Source organism: Hylobates moloch, unplaced genomic scaffold (genome assembly GCF_009828535.3).
Source record: "Hylobates moloch isolate HMO894 unplaced genomic scaffold, HMol_V3 SCAFFOLD_13, whole genome shotgun sequence".
Taxonomy (NCBI): domain Eukaryota; kingdom Metazoa; phylum Chordata; class Mammalia; order Primates; family Hylobatidae; genus Hylobates; species Hylobates moloch.
This window is the reverse complement of record NW_026652288.1, coordinates 28713267-28731991: the sequence shown is the minus strand read 5'-3', so window position 1 is coordinate 28731991 and position 18725 is coordinate 28713267. Positions and strand designations below refer to the sequence as shown.

At 52.1% G+C, this 18725-nt stretch overlaps 1 protein-coding gene across 3 annotated transcripts in view; it reads right to left on the bottom strand.

Moving 5' to 3' along the window:
* The window catches only part of TOGARAM2 (TOG array regulator of axonemal microtubules 2), a 70071-nt gene extending 51734 nt beyond the window's left edge, over positions 1-18337 (bottom strand). For all 3 annotated transcript variants that reach the window (XM_032753262.1, XM_032172096.2, XM_032753263.1), the window contains exons 1-4: positions 18097-18337; positions 4843-4980; positions 1492-1602; positions 202-489 (exon numbers count right to left, since the gene is read on the bottom strand). In XM_032753262.1, the coding sequence (XP_032609153.1) occupies positions 202-489; positions 1492-1602; positions 4843-4870 (427 nt within the window). In that variant the 5' untranslated portion in view covers positions 4871-4980; positions 18097-18337. The remainder of the gene's footprint in view (positions 1-201; positions 490-1491; positions 1603-4842; positions 4981-18096) is intronic.
* Between the last annotated feature and the right edge of the window lie 388 nt (positions 18338-18725).

Genomic DNA, 18725 nt, shown 5'->3' with positions numbered 1-18725 from the left:
GCACTGCAAAGCCCGGGAGGGAGGCTCAGCTCCAAGGAGGTTGCTGAAGCCATAGAGAAGGTACCTGGCGTGTGTCCACCGATCACCCCCAGGGGATCCCAGCATGCCACCTGGAAGCCTGCTGACCCTCACAGCCCTGGTGGCCTGGGGCCCTTGACCTGGAAGTGGGTGGGTGAGGGGTGAGCAGGGGCCGGTGCTCACCTCGGGAAGACGCTGCCAAGCCCTCTGAGAGCCTCCTTTTCTTGAGTTTGTCCTTAATCTGGGTGGTGTCCCTGGCCACGCTGTTGGCCCCTGACTCCGGAGAAGGGAGGAGCACCAGAGGCTGGGCCCCCAAAGACGAGGCTCTGAGGTTCCTGGGGTGACCATTCCTTGCCTGCCAGCCCTTGGAAGGGGTGTCCAGCTTGAGGCCACCCAGCTGTCCAGGTCCACTCAGGAGCTGTGACGTTTCCTCATTGCTCAGCAGGGCTCTTGGCTCAGGCTGGAGGGAACCTGAGGGGGACAGAGGTGTGAATGGCTTGGCATGCAGTACCCAAGGTGGCACCAGGCACCAGCAAGCTCCTTGACATTGCTTCCTTCAAACCGGCAGCCACTTGCCTGGTGAGACCCAGTCATTTAATATTTCAGTCACTCTTGGGGGCGAGTCATTCATTCGACAGTGTCTCTGAAGCACCTAATTTTCACAAGACCCGTGCCACGAGGTGCTCAGGACAAAAGGGGGAAACCACATACAGTCCTATCGCAGCACAGACAAGAGGCCATGAATCATAGGGAAGGTCGTCTGCCCAGGGACCACCATCCACCAATCTCCAGGGTCCACCATCCACCAATCTCCAGGGACCACCATCCACCAATCTCCAGGGTCTAACAAGGTCATCAGATCCCCGAGCACTGACCTATGCCAAGCACAGACTGCAAGGAGGAGCTCAGGCGTCTCAGAGCAAATCACCCCCACCCCCAGCAGACACACCAGATGGGAGAGAAACAAAACACTCTGCACATTTAGAGGAGGAAAGAGGCTCTAGAAGACCTTCGGGAAGTGGTGCTCTTCACCTGGGTCCTGGGAGAGCCCTGGTGTAGAAAGGGGCAAGGAAAGCATTGAGACAGGCAGGCTCTGGGAAGCTCGGCCACACCCCAGCTCCTCCAGAGACCCAGGCCACAGATGCTGGACAAGTGGCAGAGACGCTGAGTGGACATCTTGAGAGGGGCCCCCTCCCCATTGCCACCCTGGGTGCTGAGTGCACTCCCAGGTCCAGGCGCATGCAGAGAGCCCTGCTCCCTATTCCTGTGGGTCCCCCTCTGCACACCTCCAACCTCTGAGGCACAGGGTTAAAAGAACCTGCCTTTGAAAGAATCAAAGGGTATTTTCAGCAGGAGCCACAGGGAAAATGACACCTGCTGGTAGCTTGAGAACACAGCCAGCATCTACCACACTCACTCCCCGCTCCAGGATGAGGCCAGGGGTCCTGACCAGGTGGGGTCTTCCCATCTCACCTTCTCCATGAGGCAGACTGGAGTTGATGCTTCCAGGCGGGAGCACCCGGGGCCCAGCACTGGTCCGAGGGATGCTCCCGCAGTACACGGCCACGGGGACCAGGACCTTGGCTGGAGACAGAAGCACAGGAGAGCAGCACCTGAGGGTCCTCCAAGGCCAAGACTGGGAGCAAACCAAGAACACCCGGCCGTAACCCTGAGCACTCCACCCCTCAGCGTTCCTGCCCAAAAAACCAAGGCATGTCGTGGCCCCACCCCCAACACCAGAGCCTGGCAAGGTCAGGCAGCGCGCCTGTGATCTCCACCAAATGCCTCCAAGCCCGCTTGCCCCAGCCTCTCAGGCTGGCTGCCTCCTCCCTCCTCGCATCCTGGCTTTGCTCCAAACTCCCCTCCATGCCTTTTCATCTCCTTCATGGGCACCCCTCTTCCATCACCCAACATCACTGACCCATGGAGTGCCCATCCCCAACTTCTGTCCACCAGCTGCTCTCCCCAGGACACTTCCTCACTGCCACACCCTGCAGATAATCCCCTACCCTACATCTTCCGCCCTGACCAATCCCACCCGTTGCAGAGCATCCAATGACCTTGCCAATCCCTTTTTGGAAGTCCCCAGGCACCTCATCAGCATGTCCTACACTGATCTTCCCTCTTCCCTCCTAACCTCCCTCAGCTCAGCAAAAGGCACCCTCTATCCCCAACGCAGGGATTTGTGAACGCTCTCTGTGCAGTGAGACAGTAGTGGGCAAGGCTGACTCAGTCGTCAGTGAGACTTGAAGTCTGGCAGAGAAGACAATGATTAACAAGCAATGACAGTGTGGGGCCTGGGAGCCCGGCCAGAGATGGGGACAGAAAAAGCTTCCCAGAGGGAGGGACCACTGAGCTGAGAGCATACAGGGAGCAGGAGTCAGGAAAGAGGAGGGGAAGCTCAGCTAAGGCATGCGCTCCTTTAAGAAGCCTTCCATCTTTTGCCAGTTTTTAAAGCAGATTCTCTGTTTTTGTTACTGAGTTGTTTGAGTTCCTTATATATTCTGGTTATTAATCCTTTGTTGGATGGATAGTTTGCAAATATTTCCTCCTATTCTTCACTCTATTGACTGTTTCCTTGGATGTACAGAAGCTTTTTAGCTTGATGGAATCCCGTTTGTCTATTTTTGCTTTTGTTGCCTGTGCTTTTGAGGTCACTTCTGGGTAAATATCCAACAGAAAGTAAATCAGTACATTGAAGAGCTATCTGCACTCTCATGTTTATTGCAGCATTATTCACAATAGCCAAGATATGGAATCAGCCTAAGTGTCCATCAACAGATGAATGGATAAAGAAAATGTGTCACATATACACAATGGGATACTAATAGGCCATAAAAAAGAATAAAATCCTGTCACTTGCAGCAACATGGATGGAACTGGAGGTCATTATCTTTTTTTTTTTTTTTGAGATGGAGTCTCAGTGGTGCCATCTCGGCTCACCACAACCTCCGCCTCCTGGGTTCAAGTGATTCTCCTACCTCAGCTCCCCCAAGTAACTGGGATTACAGGTGCCTGCCACCACGCCTGGCTAATTTTTTTGTATTTTTGTAGGGACAGGGTTTCACCATGTTGCCCAGGCTGGTCTCGAACTCCTGAGCTCCTGCAGTCTGCCCACTTCTGCCTCCCAAAGTGCTAGATTACAGATGTGAGCCACCACACCCAGCCTGGCGGTCATTATCTTAAGTGAAGTAAGCCAGGCACAGAGAGACAAATTCTACTTGTTTTCACTCATACATGGGAGCTAAAAAAGTCAATCTCACAGAGGCAGAGAAGAGAATGGTGGTTACCACAGACTGGGAAGAGAAGGGGGTGGAATGAAGAGAGGTTGGTTAATGGGTACAAAAATACAGTTAGATAGAAGGAATGAGAGCTATTGTTTGATAGTACAGTAGGGTGACTATAGCTCATAATAATGTATTGTATAATTCAAAGTAGCTAGAATTGGAATGTTCCCAACCTCAAGAAATCGCCAGTGGTTGAGATGATGCAAATCCCAATTACCCTAATTTGATCATTACACATTGAATGCCTGTATCCAAATATCACATGTACACCCAGAAAATATGTACAACTATTATGTGTCAATATTTTTAAAAGAGAGAGAGAAGCCCTCCCTCTCCTGTGTTCCCACAGCGCCAGGCACAGCCCCGTGTTACTCTCTCTTCCCCATGCCTCTCTCTGCTCCTGCCCTGCAGCGTCCCTAGGAACAGGCACTGTGTCTTACTCATCTCTCTAGTACTGTACCTGCCGCTAAGTAGGCACTTCACAAACGTGGGTCCCACACCCTCCTGGCTCAGCCCTTCCTGAGCCCACCTCAGGACCATCCATGGGGTCCTAACCCACCACCTGGAGAAGCCACCAGGCAGGTGGAAACCCAGCTCGTCCACCCCCAGGCTGAAAGACTCCTAGTCGGGGACTCAGGAGCCTGGGCTCCCACGTTTTCCACCTGTGTGACCTTGAGGAAATAAGCTAACTTCTCTGAGTCTCAGCTCCCACATCAGTAAAGCAAAGGAGTTGACAGCACTAATGGTTCATACAACATATTTATCCTATTTCTAGATTTGTAGATTGTTCTTTCTAAGACCTCAGCACCTCCCACTTCCCCACTGGAATCTACCTTCAAGTGAGATCTGCTTTAGCACTAAAGTAAGCAGGTGTTTTCCGATTCATATGTCGAAGCCCCTGGGAGTTCTGCCGGGTGCATCATGCGCTGTCTCCTGAACTGCTGCTCTGGCCATCCTGCTTCTCTGCCTTCCTTCCAAATGCCATCTGGCCCCTGCTCCAGCCCCTGCAGGATGAAGCAGCTCTGCACCTTGCTAGCACCCATTTCATCTGGGGCAGGACCAATCCTCTCACTTTGCAGGGGAACCTGAGGCTCACCCAGCTGGCTCCCAAAAGCAGAGCCAGGCCTCAAGGCCCATCTCCTGATGCTAACTGGCCACACACTGCTCCTACTACCCCACGCGGTTGGCTAAGGAAATAGAGTTGTTCACCCACCCCAGCCCACATCCCCTGCCCATCCACATACCCTTGACCACAGAACAGAATTAGCCCCTTAAGGAACCAGCCACCCTGCTGCAGAGAGTGGAGGCAAAGGCCCTAGAACACCAAGCACCTCCTTAGGCCAGGGAGCCAGCCAGACAGCCACCTGAGCAGCAGCATGTGGGGAGCTAGGCAGGGCTGGAAAGGCACGGCCACCTGGCTGCATCTCCCAGCAGCCCTTTATCCCCACATCTCCCTTTTTCTGGCCCCTGGGAGTGTCTGAGGCAGGTTCCCTAGCCTGGAAAACACCAGCAGCAGGCCTCCCATGGTGCCCCTTACCTTCGGGGACATCGTCACGGGTGCCCATGTCCTGGGTGGAGAAGGTGCCTGCAAGGTTGCCCAGAGGCAGCAGCTATTTCTGGGCAGTGAGTACAGTCCTTGGGGGTCTGGAGGGCTCCGACCTGTAACATCTGGGACCTAAGGGTGAGAGGAGAAAGGAGAAGTCAGTAAAAGCAAATTAACAGTTTTAAACTACTTCACAGAAAGCCCGTCAAGGGCTAAGGCATTATTGTCATGAAGAAATCGACCACTAAACCGAAGGATGCCATTTTTCTGACATTGGACTCACAGATGTTTCAGTTCCCAAGTGCAAGGCCGCGTGGTTCTGGGAAGAGTTCCTTATGAAGAGTGTCAACGACACCCATCAACCTGCCATCCCTTGTCACTGAGACATGGACACCTTTAGGGTCGCAGGGAAAGATGATTTTTTTCAAGGTAGTGTCTGACGCTTTGTTTCTCCACCAGTTTCTGTTTGCTTCAGATGCCCCTCAGTCCGCCAGCTGCCCTGAAAGCCCACGCAGTGTTGGCCTCTGCGACCACTCATCACACAGGTGTTGGCGGGGCCTCTCGGACAGCCGCTCTCCAGTCTCTCTCAGGATGCGCGGTCACGACCTCCATGACGTCCTTGGTGCTCCTTCTCACCTGACCGAACAAGCCACATCTGTGACCCCCTCAACCAGCCACTGCATTGCGCACGCTTTGATCCCTCCAGCCCTCCCCTCAGCCTCTGGGTCAGCCCTCAGCTCTTGCCCTTGACCTAACTTCATTTTCTTTCCATGTGACAGGGTCTCACTGCACACTCTGCAGCTTCACGCAATTCTATGAATCCTTTGCTGAGATCATGGTGACCCATTTTCCCCTGACAGGTAATGGAGGTGCCTCCAGAGCTGATCTGTGGTAAGACCAGGGGTGAAGCCCACAGCACCCAATTTCTACCCCAGAGAGGAGCTCTCGTCCACAAAGCATCTGGGGACAGGGCAGGAACCTGTGCCAACTCTTTCCTGAGCAACAAATCCCAACTCAGGAACTGAGAAACTTGCCTTCCATCTGGAAGCCAGCCAGCCACTGCCCCACCCAGGCCCCAGAAGGCAGAGTAGCACCTAGCAACCCTCAACCCAAACACAGGTGTCCAGCCCAGTGCCCGGCCCAGCGCAGCACCCAGCCCAGCTTGGCCCCAGCCTGGTCTCACTGCTTGGAACCTCAAGACATGAGTTCCCTGTCTGAGGAGAATTTTCCTCACAACCAGGGAGAGGGGAACTCTCTGTTTAATATCTACTGGGATAAGGATGTGGCCACATGGTGGTGAAAAGCAGTCCTGAACCCCTGTGAGACACGGCGCCTCTCCTAGACAAGGCGAGGGAAGATTCTATTCCACAGGCACCAACACCCCAAACTTCACCCCCTGAGGTAGGGAAGAGGCTCAAGAGATTGGCCAGGCAGCTGGTTTCCAGACAAAGCCCAGCAGGAATGTGGCAGACTGGCACAGATCTTCCATGGCTGAATTAATAGCAAACAAGCTGGGGTCCTGGGATTTGGGGGCTGTGACAGTTGCAAGCCCCACCTGTTCCCCTTATCTCTAACCAGAGGATATACTTTCTATGAAAATTATACGCAGAAAAGCAATATTTAACTACAGTCTTTGTTCTCCTTAACTGCAGATTAGAATAGCCTGGAAACCAATTAAAATTACAGATTTCCAGGCCCCACCTCCAGCCCCTGCTGAATTAGGTCTAGGAAATAGACCACAGGGATTTTTTTTCTTTAACTTCTGATTTTTTTTTTTTTTGAGAGAGAATCTCGATCTGCCACCCAGGCTGGAGTGCAGTGGCATGATCTTGGCTCACTGCAACCTCCACCTCCCAGGTTCAAGCCATTCTCCTGCCTCAGCCTCCCAAGAAGCTGGGATTATAGGCATGTATCACCATGGCCAGCTAATTTTTGTATTTTTAGCAGAGATGGGGTTTCACCATGTTGGCCAGGCTGGTCTCAAACTTCTGACCTCAAGTAATCTGCCTGCCTCGGCCTCCCAAAGTGCTGGGATTATAGGCATGAGCCACCACACCCGGCCTTAACTTCTGATTTTGATGTTCAAACAGGATCGAAAAATCACTGGCCTGTAGTTCAGATTCACTTTATAATAAGATCTCGGCCCTATTTCTTACCCTAGACTGTCAGAGTGGTCATTGCTGCTTCAGTTTCCCCAAAGTGATCGCTCTCTAGGAGGCTAAAAAGAAGACTCAAGCTGCCTGAGGGTACGGGATGCTTAAGTTTCAACAGCCACCCCTACTGCAATGGGCCTTCTGAACAAGACAGCTTTCCCACCGTAGCCTCCTCAGTGGTCAGAGGTCAACAGGCCAAGGCAGCCCAGGTTCCCCCTGGCCCCAGGACACCAGCAGTACGGAAAGGAAACCGGGAGCCATTCCATGGCTCGCCAAAGCATCCCCTCTAGCAGAGCCCCTTTGAGACCCTCTCAGGGTCTACACCTTCGACCCTTCAGGCCCCAGGGTCTAGTGCAGGATCTCCTAGGTGCCCGCCCAAGAGGAGGTGGCCAAAGCTACTATGGACGAACAGGCCTGACTAACGTGAGCGCAGTGAGAGGCACCACCCCAGGAAATCACTTTGGCCCAGGGGCCTGTGGGAACTAAATGATCCATTTCCAAACTATAAAAGTCAGAATCAGGAAGTCCAGCACAAGTGTGGACAGGGCACAGACACCACTGAGCACCTGACCCCCAAAGTGCCATTCACCGAGGCCCCATCGCCCCCGGCACTGCTCTAGACGCTAAGGTGCTACTCTCCCCTGTTAGAACAGCCAGCCCCTGACCCAAAGGGCTAAATGAGCCGGTGGATTGTGGTGACCAGGATCTTGTCCTCACTTTCTGATGCTCTGAATTGCTCTGCCTGGCTGGCTCCTCCCCTCTCAGCCTCCGTTTCTCAGCCCAGGGAATGGGGCGACCCAAGGTAAGTGACCGTTGTCCCCTCCTCCCATTAACGCTATGGCTACAGAGGTTCCATAGTGACCGGCGCCACAGGAATGAAGAAAGGTGACAGAGGGGACTCAAGTGTCAAGTGGAAAGGGAACAAAAGCTAGCTAGGGCTGGCCCAGTAAAGAAGTTCAGTCCCAAGCACAAAACCCCAACCACCCAGGCCTCGCACAGCCCACAGGGAGCGCGCAGCTCCACACCCATCCTGCTCCCAAGGAGCTGGGCAGACAATTCCCACCCACCACAGCCCTGGGGCTGCCACTCCCACAGTTTCTCTTGCTGTCACGACACCACCCGCTCCGACTTTCAGAGACCTCTGAGACATCTCCAGCCAGAGTTCTCATCTCCTCAGACAAAGCTCTTGGGAACAGTAGAGCCCACGCCAAGGTGACAGGGAAAGGAAGGAGGGGTGAGCCAGGCGGAGGGGAAAGGTGGCGGTGTTTACAAATCCTCATTCTGGAACCAAAAACATGGCCCCCACTGACACACTCTCGGAAGAGAGGCCTCAGATCCAGGCTCCCCTCCCGTCTCACACCCCACGAGCCAGTATGCACCCGAGTGCCCAACTCAGAACTCCCAGAACGCCAGCTGTGGGCTCAGACACAGTGGGGCTGGAATCCTGCCCCGGGCCCTCTTGTATAAACTTGGGAAGCTGATTTAATTCCTCTGAGCTTCAGTTTCTTCATCTGAAAAAAAAGTCCTAACAAGGGGCTTGGTTAGGAATAAATGAAGTAATATTAGAAATAACAGGCCTATTGCCGGCATATAGTAATTGCTCAATAATGTCAGGTGTGAATCTTCCTTCTCCTTCCCTGGGGAAAAGCAACACACACACACACACACACACACACACACACACACACACCCCAACCTTCATACACACACATACACACACACACACACACACACACACACACACACTCGCATGTCCATATACCCACACTGTCTTTAAAGTTATGACAGGCCAGCCCTCCATTCCTATAAGACAGACCCAGGTGACAGAGACCCTCTCATGCGGAGGAGACAGATGTGTCTATAGAATAAGAGGCTCAAACTAGATGTTGCCTTTGACCCCCTCCAGCTCTCACCCACGAGCCCACACTTCTAAGCGAATGCTCTCTGTAATGCCAAGCAGAGAAGGTGGACGTTCACTGTCATGCCCGACAGGACGAAGTAACCCTGCTGCAGACATGAGCACTCAGGGATACCCTCCATACTGTCTGACTAGGGCACCGGAGAGGCTCCATGGAAAAGCAGCATCCATGCTGGGCCTGGAAGTGGGATCAAAACGGGTAGGAAATGGGGTCTAAATGGGTAGGAGGGAGGAATGGCGGTCCAGGCTGAGGAGGCAGCCTGAGGAAAGCGTGGAGGAGATGCGCCTGTGAGTCTGGGGTCTGGCAAGAGGACCCAGGCCTGGGGAGCGGGATGAGGGCCATCGGGGGAGACCCAGAATGCTCTGTGAGAGGGTCGGGGCTTGCTCTGCAGCCCAGGGGAACTCTGAAGACTGTTCAAGGAGAGGAAGGGCATTATCTGACCTGCAGTTTCATGCAGACCCCTCGAGGGGGGCCTTGGAAGGACTTCCTAAGGAAGGGGAGCCTCTGACAGAATTACAGGACTGAAATGTAGAGATGTTAGCCCAGCCTCTGGACTAGGCACAGAAAATAAACAACTTAACCAGGATTTGACACTGATTATACGCAGGGTTTAGACCGGACAGAACATGCCTTCCTGTATCTCATGCTGTCTCCCTGAGGATAAGAAACAGCTACCCACGCCTCCAATCACCATACACATACATGTCACCCCTCCACCCACCTCTGCTCCCCTCATGGAAGGCAGCCCAGGCCGTAGACCTGCAGGGAGGACCCTGGATGTTGTCAGGTGACCAATTTATGGGACTCTGACCTCCAGAGTTCGGCCTGCCACTGAAAATGTGAGATGCACTCACTCATTCAAACATGCCATAGGTACTAAGATATGAAAGGGAATAAGACTAAAATCCAGCACCTGCAAGCTGTGTGACTGAAGGCACGTTGCTAAACTTCTCTGAGCCGCAGCTCTTTTAACTGCAAAGTGGAAATAATGCTGTAATCCTGGCACTTTGGGAGGCCAAGGCTAGCGGATCGCTTGAGTTCAAGACCAGCCTGGCCAACATAGTAAAACCTCGTCTCTAAAAAATACAAAAATTGGCTGGGCACGGTGGCTCACACCTGTAATCCCGGCATTTTGGGAGGCCAAGGCTGGCAGATCGCTTGAGTTCGAGACCAGCCTGGGCAACACAGCAAAACCTCGTCTCTACAAAAATACAAAAATTAGCCGAGCATGGTGGCTTGTGCCTGTAGTCTCAGTTACTTGGGGGTGCTGAGGCAGGAGGATCACTTGAGCGCAGGAGGTTGAGGCTGCAGTGAGCCAAGATTGTGCCACTGTACTCCAGTCTGGGCGACAGAGACCCTGTCTCAAAAAAGAAAAAAAAAAAAAAGGAGATAACGCTTATCTCACTTCAATATTGCATTCAATAAAATATGAAAATTGGGCCCGGTATGGCGGCTCATGCCTGTAATCCCAGCACTTTGGGAGGCTGAGGTGGGCAGATCACTTGAGGTCAGGAGTTAGAGACCAGCCTGACCAACATGGCAAAACCCCGTCTGTACCAAAAAATACAAAAATTAGCTGGGTGTGGTAGCACGGGTCTATAATCCTACCCACTCAAGAGGCTGAGGCAGGAGAATCACTTGAACCTGGGAGGCAGAGGTTGCAGTGAGCTGAGATCACACCACTGCACTCCAGCCTGGACAACAGAGCAAGACTCTAACTCAAAAAAAAAAAAAAAAAAAAAACCTGGCCACAAGAGAGTGCCCAGAGCTAAGGAACATCCCAGGGAGCAGCAGCACCGAGCAGAGATGGGTAGAGAAGGGGAGGCCCTAAGGGAGTGTGAGCAAGGACAGCCAGGGAGGCCAGGGGAGTTGGCACCAGGAGAGCCAGATGAGCAGAGAGTGGTTAGAGGTGTCAGCTCAGCCAATTGGATGTGACCATTATGGAATGACTGGGAGCTTAGTGAGAGCAATGTCTGTGCCTGTGGAGGCATGGGGGTTGCAGAAAATCGCTGAGGTCTCAGGCGTGAGTGGAAGGTTAAATAGAGACCGTGAGACCAAACAATTGCTGGAGAATTTGGATGAGAAAGGCAGGAGAGAGATTGGAGAGTAGCTGGAGGGGAATGAAGGGTGAATGAAGCTGTGTTGTTTGCATGTTTGTTCTCTGTATTTTTCAGGGTAGGAGATTCTAGAGCGTGTTCACAGGAGGAGGAGAAAGAGTCAGAAGGAAAAGGCTGAAGACAAGGGGAAGGAAGGGAGCTGATGGAGCAGGAACCCAGTGTTAACAGCTGAGGGAGAAGGGCACAGGCTGGGCCAGATGGGAGCGCCAGTCCTTGGACCCTGGAGGAAGAGCCAAGGGTCCTACAGAGGGAGAGGTCAGGAAGAGAGAAAGGGCATGTAGAACGGCCTTGATATTGGCGGTGAAGAGGGACGTGAGTCTGCTGCACGTGAGAACTGAACTCGAGAGTGTGGAGTTCTGAACAGTCGCAGGGACATATTCTGGCTTTAGAAGAACCAAACCATTTCTTTCCTTTCCTCTCCCAGATGCCTCCATCTTTATTAGGAGGGCTTCTTACAGGCAGCACCTACCCTTGTGATTTCAATTGCCATCTGATTATCGGGACTTCCAAGCCTACAGTGGAGCCCAGACCTCCCTCTCTGGAGCTGCGACAGGCTGCGAGGAGGCCTGGATGGCTCCACCTGCATGTCCATCTTTATTAGTTTGGGGCAGGGCTGGTTTCCACACTGACCCTCAACTCGGCCACTCCTAGAGCTGGCAGTCCCAAGAGCCACTTCACCCCCAACTGGGAGACTGATGTCCACAACCACCAGACCCCCCGTGGGGGCATCCAAGGCCGCCTGCCACTCAGGCCCCTGACTCCAGCTGTGACTGGCATGTGGGGGCCAGCAGGAAGGCCGTTCACAGATGAGAAGCCCCCCACCACAACTGGGCCCCTTTACCAGCTCTGGGGCTACCACCACTGCTGCAGATGGCGTCTCCCCTCCCATCGTGAGATCAGGTAGGGTTAATACTCCTGCAACCACTCTGTTCTCAGACAATATGAGGTGCAGCCAGCCAGCAATTCCACAGAATGCAGACAAAGGGACAAACAGTGCCAGGCTCATGGCAATAATGCAGTAACTGTAGTGTGACTGAATGAATGAATTCAAAACTAAAGCACATTGGCCGGGTGTGGTGGCTCACGCCTGTCATCCCAGCACTTTGGGAGGCCGAGGCGGGCTGATCTCGAGACTGTCCTGGCTAACATGGTGAAACCCCGTGTCTACTAAAAATACAAAAAATTAGCTGGGCGTGGTGGCGGACGACTGCGGTCTCAGCTACTTGGGAGGCTGAGGCAGGAGAATGGCGTGAATCTGGGAGGCAGAGTTTGCAGTGAGCCGAGATCACGCCACTGCACTCCAGCCTGGGTGACAGAGCGAGACTCCATCTCAAAAAAAAAACACTAAAGCACACCTTCCAGACAGTCTTACTGAGAAGAAGCTAAGTGAAGGAATTAACATTTCTTAGTTCCATTTTGCTTTGTGCCCGGGGCAATGTACACAATGTGCTTCCAAATACTATGCCACTGAGCTTTGGAAATAGAGAAAGAAAGTATATATTTTCATCCTCATTTTATAGACAAGACGACTGAGGCTCAGAGAGGTTAAGTAACTAGGTTGAGGCCACAGAGCTACTAAGTAGAAGAGTCAGGGCTGATGGTTTCTGCTCATGGAGGTGGCAGTATTTCAGGGCATTCATTCAGGAGTCAACAGGGTTAAATTTCATCACCTACTGGCTGGGTGACTTCAGGCACATGATTAAAGTTCTCTGAGTCTCCATTTAACTGTGAGATGGAAATAATAATATCTATCTCCAAGGTTATTGAGAATATTCCAAAAAATATGAGAAACATTTAATAGGCCGATTGGGCCCAAGAGCTCAATCTACAGTGGCTATTAATAGTGTTGGTTGTTTAGTAACTGTTTTGCTGTGTTCAGATGTTCAGGAAGAGGGGAAATGTCCCTTTTGAAAGTCTTTGGGCCAAGAAGCCACAGAGGCCTGGCTGAGGCTGGACAGTAACACCGAGGTGCCACCTTGTGCAGCAGGAGGTCCTTCCACTTCCTGAGCTGTCGAGGGTGAGCAGGAAGCAGTGGGCAGGCTGGGGCGGGACACTTCCAACAGGGGTCAAGTACCACGTTGCTGGGAAGAACCTTTCTTAACAGAACAGTCTGTTCAGGAGGCAGTTCACACGTGAATCTAATGACCTCCCAGGACAGGGCAGAGGAAGTGGTCAGAAACCCAAAGCAGCACTTCCCAATTGTTTTATGCCCAATGCAGCTGAGGAATGTGGCCATCCATTTATAACAGCAGCTCAGTGTGGGTGTCTCGGGTTGGGGGTAGATGGGCCACAGCATTTAAAACAGCCCCCCACCAACCCCAGGAAATTCTGATGTGAGAATTAATGGTCTAAAAGATATAGGAAAGCCTAGGGTGAGAGAAAGTTTTATTTAGGCTGTTTTTGAAAAACAATGAGATAGGTGACAAGCAGGGCCGCCATGTTTGATTGTCTAGGTTGGGCACTGCACAAGGGCATCCTAATTAAGGAGACATCTCTCACACTACATCTTTTTTTTTTTGGAGACACAGTTTCACTCTGTCGGCCAGGCTGGAGGGCAGTGCCATGATCTCAGCTCACTGCAACCTCCACCTCCCAGGTTCAAGCAGTTCTCCTGCCTCAGCCTCGCAAGTAGCTGGGATTACAGGCATGTGCCACCACTCCCAACTAGTTATTTTTTTGTATGTATTATTAGTAGTGACAGGGTTTTGCCATGTTGGCCAGGCTGGTCTCGAACTCCTGACCTCAAGTGATCCACCCACCTCAGCCTCCCAAAATGCTGGGATTACAGGCATAAGCCTCACACTACATCTTCTCCAAAGTCCTGGCAATGTTGTTTTAGACAATGACTGTACATATTTGTACATTCATTTCAGTCTTTTTCTGATGAATAGAAGAAAAGTGTCTTGAGAAAGAGACATCTTTTTCTAATTCACAAAGGAACCATATGAGTGGGCTGTGGTCCTAGTAACAAAGCATATGTAACTTATACACAAATTTACAAAATTCAAAATCTTCTGAACTGCCCCCACCTTTGTGTATCGTGTTGGTGCAGATATAAATTAGAGATTAATCAGAACTTGGTCTAGTAATTTAACAGAATTTCCCATGCCTTTCTCTGGTCACTAAATTTCAAGCTGTAAGGGGACTTGGAGGTCAGCTAGTTTCTTCCCTTGTAAATGAGGAGTTAATGAGCCAAGATCACACCATTGCACTCCAGCCTGGGCAACAAGAGCAAAACTCCAACTCAAAACAAAAAAAATGAAAAACAAAACAAAAAAAAAAACCCAGCAATTTAGTTCTGGAGGCTGGGAAGTCCAAGATCAAGGTGCCAGCTGATTCCGCTCCTGGTGAGGACTCACTTCCTGGATTGCAGGTAGCTGTCTTCCCTTTGTCCTCATATGGCAGAGAGAGAGAGAGAGAGAGCAAGCTCTCTGGTCTCTTCTTCTAAGGACACTAACCCATCATGAGAGAAACACCCTCACAATCTCATCTGAATCTAATTACCTCCCAAAGGCTCCACGTCCTAATACCAACACATGGGGGGTTAGGCTTTAACATCTGCATTTGTGGGATACATGCATTCAGTCTACAACACCTACATAAGGCCATCAGGAGCCAATACCTATTCCAGGGCCCATACCCCTATAGGCATCACACTGGCTGCCAGCTGGCAAGGCCTTCAGCAGGACTGGAAGGAAAGCTTCCTTTTCCAGCTTCCCATCAAGGCCTCCCCAAAATGGTCACCTTGCCACTGCAGTGCCTGGTCAGAGCCCGTGTAGTGTGCTCCCAAGGATTAAGGTTTTTGGGGGGGTTGGATACCACTGCATCAATCCTGCCTGAAATCACACAGCCATTGGCTGGGGCTTGGAAGTCTTCTGCTGGCCATGAGATTTCCACCGTCAAGGTAAGAGTTATCCTAGCACTTGATCATAGTTCTGAAGTCTCGAATGAAAAATGGCTTGGTCCACTGCCCCAGGAATGCCTTCTGCAGGGTTTGGCTGATCAGGTGAGGATTCCTGCCCAGTAGTGGGAGCTTGAATCTTCAAACTATAGACTGTGAACAAACACATGTACTCGGAGGACCAGAAGGGACTAGGAAGCAAGAAAGCATCTTGTCCAAAGTCTCAGCAAAGATGTATTGGCATGACTCTAGCATCTGAATGTCTGTCACACCCCAGGAAAGGGCTCTTGGCAAAGGCCTCCCTGCAGGAAGCTCAGAAGACTTCAGATCCCCGGCCCTGTCCCTTCCCAATGGCCCAAGAGAAAGTCAACTTTTTTGAATAGGAGCCAGAGTTTTGCATGTGCCTCTCCAGGACATACACCAGGTTTTGCCTGGGAAATGTAAATGGCTTCTGTGGAGGGACATTTTTTTTTCTGTCTTTGTTTTATTGAAGAGAAATCCAAGACCCAGGAAGGGATGTGAGTTGGGCCAAGAACCAGAGGTTTTAAAACACAAAATGGGAAACTCAGACTTCCAGACAGTGGCTCTGGAGCCTGGGTCTGTAACTCAAACACTAAGAAGTACGTGGAAGAGTGATTGGTCCTCCAAGAAGAAGGATGGAGGAATGGGGAGGGCAGAGAGAAAAATGGGGCTCAAAAGCCTGAGCACCATGAGGGGCTGAGATCACAGAGAGCGGAGGAAGGGAGGCACCCAACAGAGGAGGAAAGAGGGGAGGAAGAAGGGCTGGGGGCAGATGCCCAACCCCCTGGTGATCAAGAAAATACAAACGAGATGCTACCACCATCCCACAAAGATGGGCAAAAATTGAGATGGGCAGCAATGCCACGTGCTAGTGAGAGCACAGAGCAATGGGAGCACTCACAACAGCTGGCAGGTGAGATGCAAATGGGCACAACCCCTTGGGAAAGTGGTCTGGCTTTACCTGATAAAGCTAAAAATGCACACACCTAATGTTCAGCAATTCCACTCCTAGGAACCCACCCTTGAGAAAATCTTGCACAGGTGATCCAGGAAAGGAGCTCAAGAGTGTCCAGAGCAGTGCCATGGATAATGGCCAAAATCTGGAAAAAATCTAAATGTCCAACAGGAAAATGAACGAATAAATCATGGTGCACTCACAACATAGAATATTACAGGGCAATGAAACAAACGACTGCCCCACTCAACACTGTGGATGATGCCACAGTGTAATGTTTAGTGAAAGACGCCAGACCCAAAAGACTACACAGGGTATGACCCTACTTCTGTAAAGTTCAAAGGAAGACAAAATTACATCGAGTGTTTAGAAATGCATGTGTAGGCCCGGCGTGGTGGCTCACACCTGTGATCCCAGCACTTTGGGAGGCCAAGGCAGGCATATCACCTGAGCCAGGAATTCGAGACCAGGCTGAGCAACATGGAAAAAACCCATCTCTACAAAAAAACAAACAAACAAACAAACAAAATATATATATATATACACACACACACACACACAAAGATTAGCCGGGCATGGTGGTGTGCACCTGTACACCCAGCTACTTGGGAAGCTGAGGTGGGAGGAACACTTGAGCCTAGGAGGCAGAGGTTGCAGTGAACTGAAATCGCGCCACTGCACTCCCACCTGGGGGACAGAGTGAAACCTTGTCTCAAAAAATGAAGCAAAATTAAATTAAAATAAAAATGCAGACATAGATGGAAAACTTGATAGAAAATCAAGGAAAAATTAGTAGCATGATTAACCCTAAGGGGAAGGGGGGCAGCTGTGATAAGGACAGGGCCCATGGGGGTGGGTTCTGGGAGGCGGCCAGTTTTTCTATTTCTTGGCCTGGGAGGTGGCTACATGGACATTCACTTTATAATTATTCCTCACACTCTGCATGCATTTTATGCATTCTTCTGTCTGCAATAATAAACTTCCAGCCTCTGTGCTGGTGAGCAGAGTCTGGTGCCTCTGAGGTGGCCGTGGGGTCAATGGGAGGACGCACTGCCCTCAGAGGCAGGTCTCTCCAGAGCTCAGGTTGACATCTCTCCATCCCTTGCCCCCAACTACCTCCCCCTTTCTTCAAATCTGTTAGTCTCAGGCTCCATGGGCTGAAACTGAGCCAGTCCTGGGAGCCAGCCTGTGGCTAGAAGGCTGCAGGGCCGTCTCTTGCAGGGCATTGGTGAGAAGGGCGAGGGACTGCCCAGTTCAGGATAGAAGCGATTATGGGCTCCTCATACCACTTCCTGGGGCCAGGCACCAGTGCCCTGCGGCCTGCCTCAGTGATGCTCCAACAGAGTACGGGCCCCAGTCCCTCCCCTCCCAGCACTCCTGAGGAAATGGCAGCCCTCTGAGGTCCCCTGCCAGCACCAGCCCTTGTCCTGGAGAAGTGACTGGCATAATCTTAGTTTCAGGAGACTGAAATGCGCTCCAGAAAGGAACATGCCAATCTCCACCGTGACAACAGCATCAACAACAGTAACTTCCGTTCTGCACATGGGCTAACGTGCCAGCTGCCCTCCTGACTGTCTCCATGCTCACAGACAGCACCAAGAGAGGCTTTTTTGAAACCCTTCTTCACAGATGAGAGACCTGAGGCTCAGAGAAGCAAAGAGCTCAAGTCCACACAGCCAGAAAGAGGTGGGGTTAGAATTCAAACCCAGAACACAGCCCCCCCAAGGCCTGTGCTCTCATGGGGTGCCCCAGCACCCCTAAGCACAGGTGCCATCCCCACAGCATGCCCCCACCCCTCCTGGCACCATTGCCCGCAGCACCCCAGGGAGCCATTGCCCTGTGAAGGGTTCACCCTGAGGCAGAGAGCACTGCCCACAGAGGCCATGACTCGGGGAAGGGGCCAGCCCAGGCCAGCCCCTCCTTCCGTGGCTCGCAGTGCTCAGAGAGCAGTGAGTCCAACCTCCTCCCCTAGAGCTGCCACATGAAGGCCCAGAGGGGGTCAGGGACATCCCCACGGTCACACAGCCTCCATGTCACGGCAGGATGCTTTTTCTTTCACTGTGCATTTGTGCTTGCTCCAGTTCGGGTCCTTATACCTCCCTCCAAGGACTTCAGGGGTCCTGACCCACCCTCCCATTCACCTCCCTACAACAGAGAGCTTGGTGGACCTATCACCTCTCACCTCTCTGTCCAGAGGCCAAACCCCTGTCACTGGAGGAATCCAGGGTCCTTGGTCTCTATAGAGACGTTGATGCTCATGGGCCCAGGGAGGCAAGGACGGGGCAGCCCCAGGCCTGGCCCACCCTGGCCCCCACCAGCCACTCAGTCCTGGGCCTCAGCCTCCTGTCTGAGCGGGTGCTGGGTGGCCACGAGCCCCACTGCTGGCATGCTCCAGCTCTCAGCAAAGCTCTCCTTGAATAAACAAGGCTGCATAGCAACCACTCGCTGAAGGAGCCCATAGCTCCCTGCGCGGGGGAGAGACCGAGCCGAGAGACTTTTCCCCTTGGTCTCATTGCCTTTGTGGCTCACCGGAGCACAGGCACTCCCAAGTGGCCAACCTGTCCTCTGGGGTCATGGACACCACAGAAAGAGAGAGCACGGGGCCCCCCTGCCTGGTGACTGCAGCCAGGAAGTGCATAGCTGGCTTGGTGCAGGGATGTTGTTGGTAGAACTCCTGGTTTTGCTCACATGGCCTCTGGGCTCAAGCTGCTTCTGCTTACTAACTCTTCTAGAGGCAGAAAGACAGAGTGAGCATCCAGGCCTTGGCAGCAAGCAGCTGGGTTTGAATCCTGATCCTGCTACTTCCAGCTG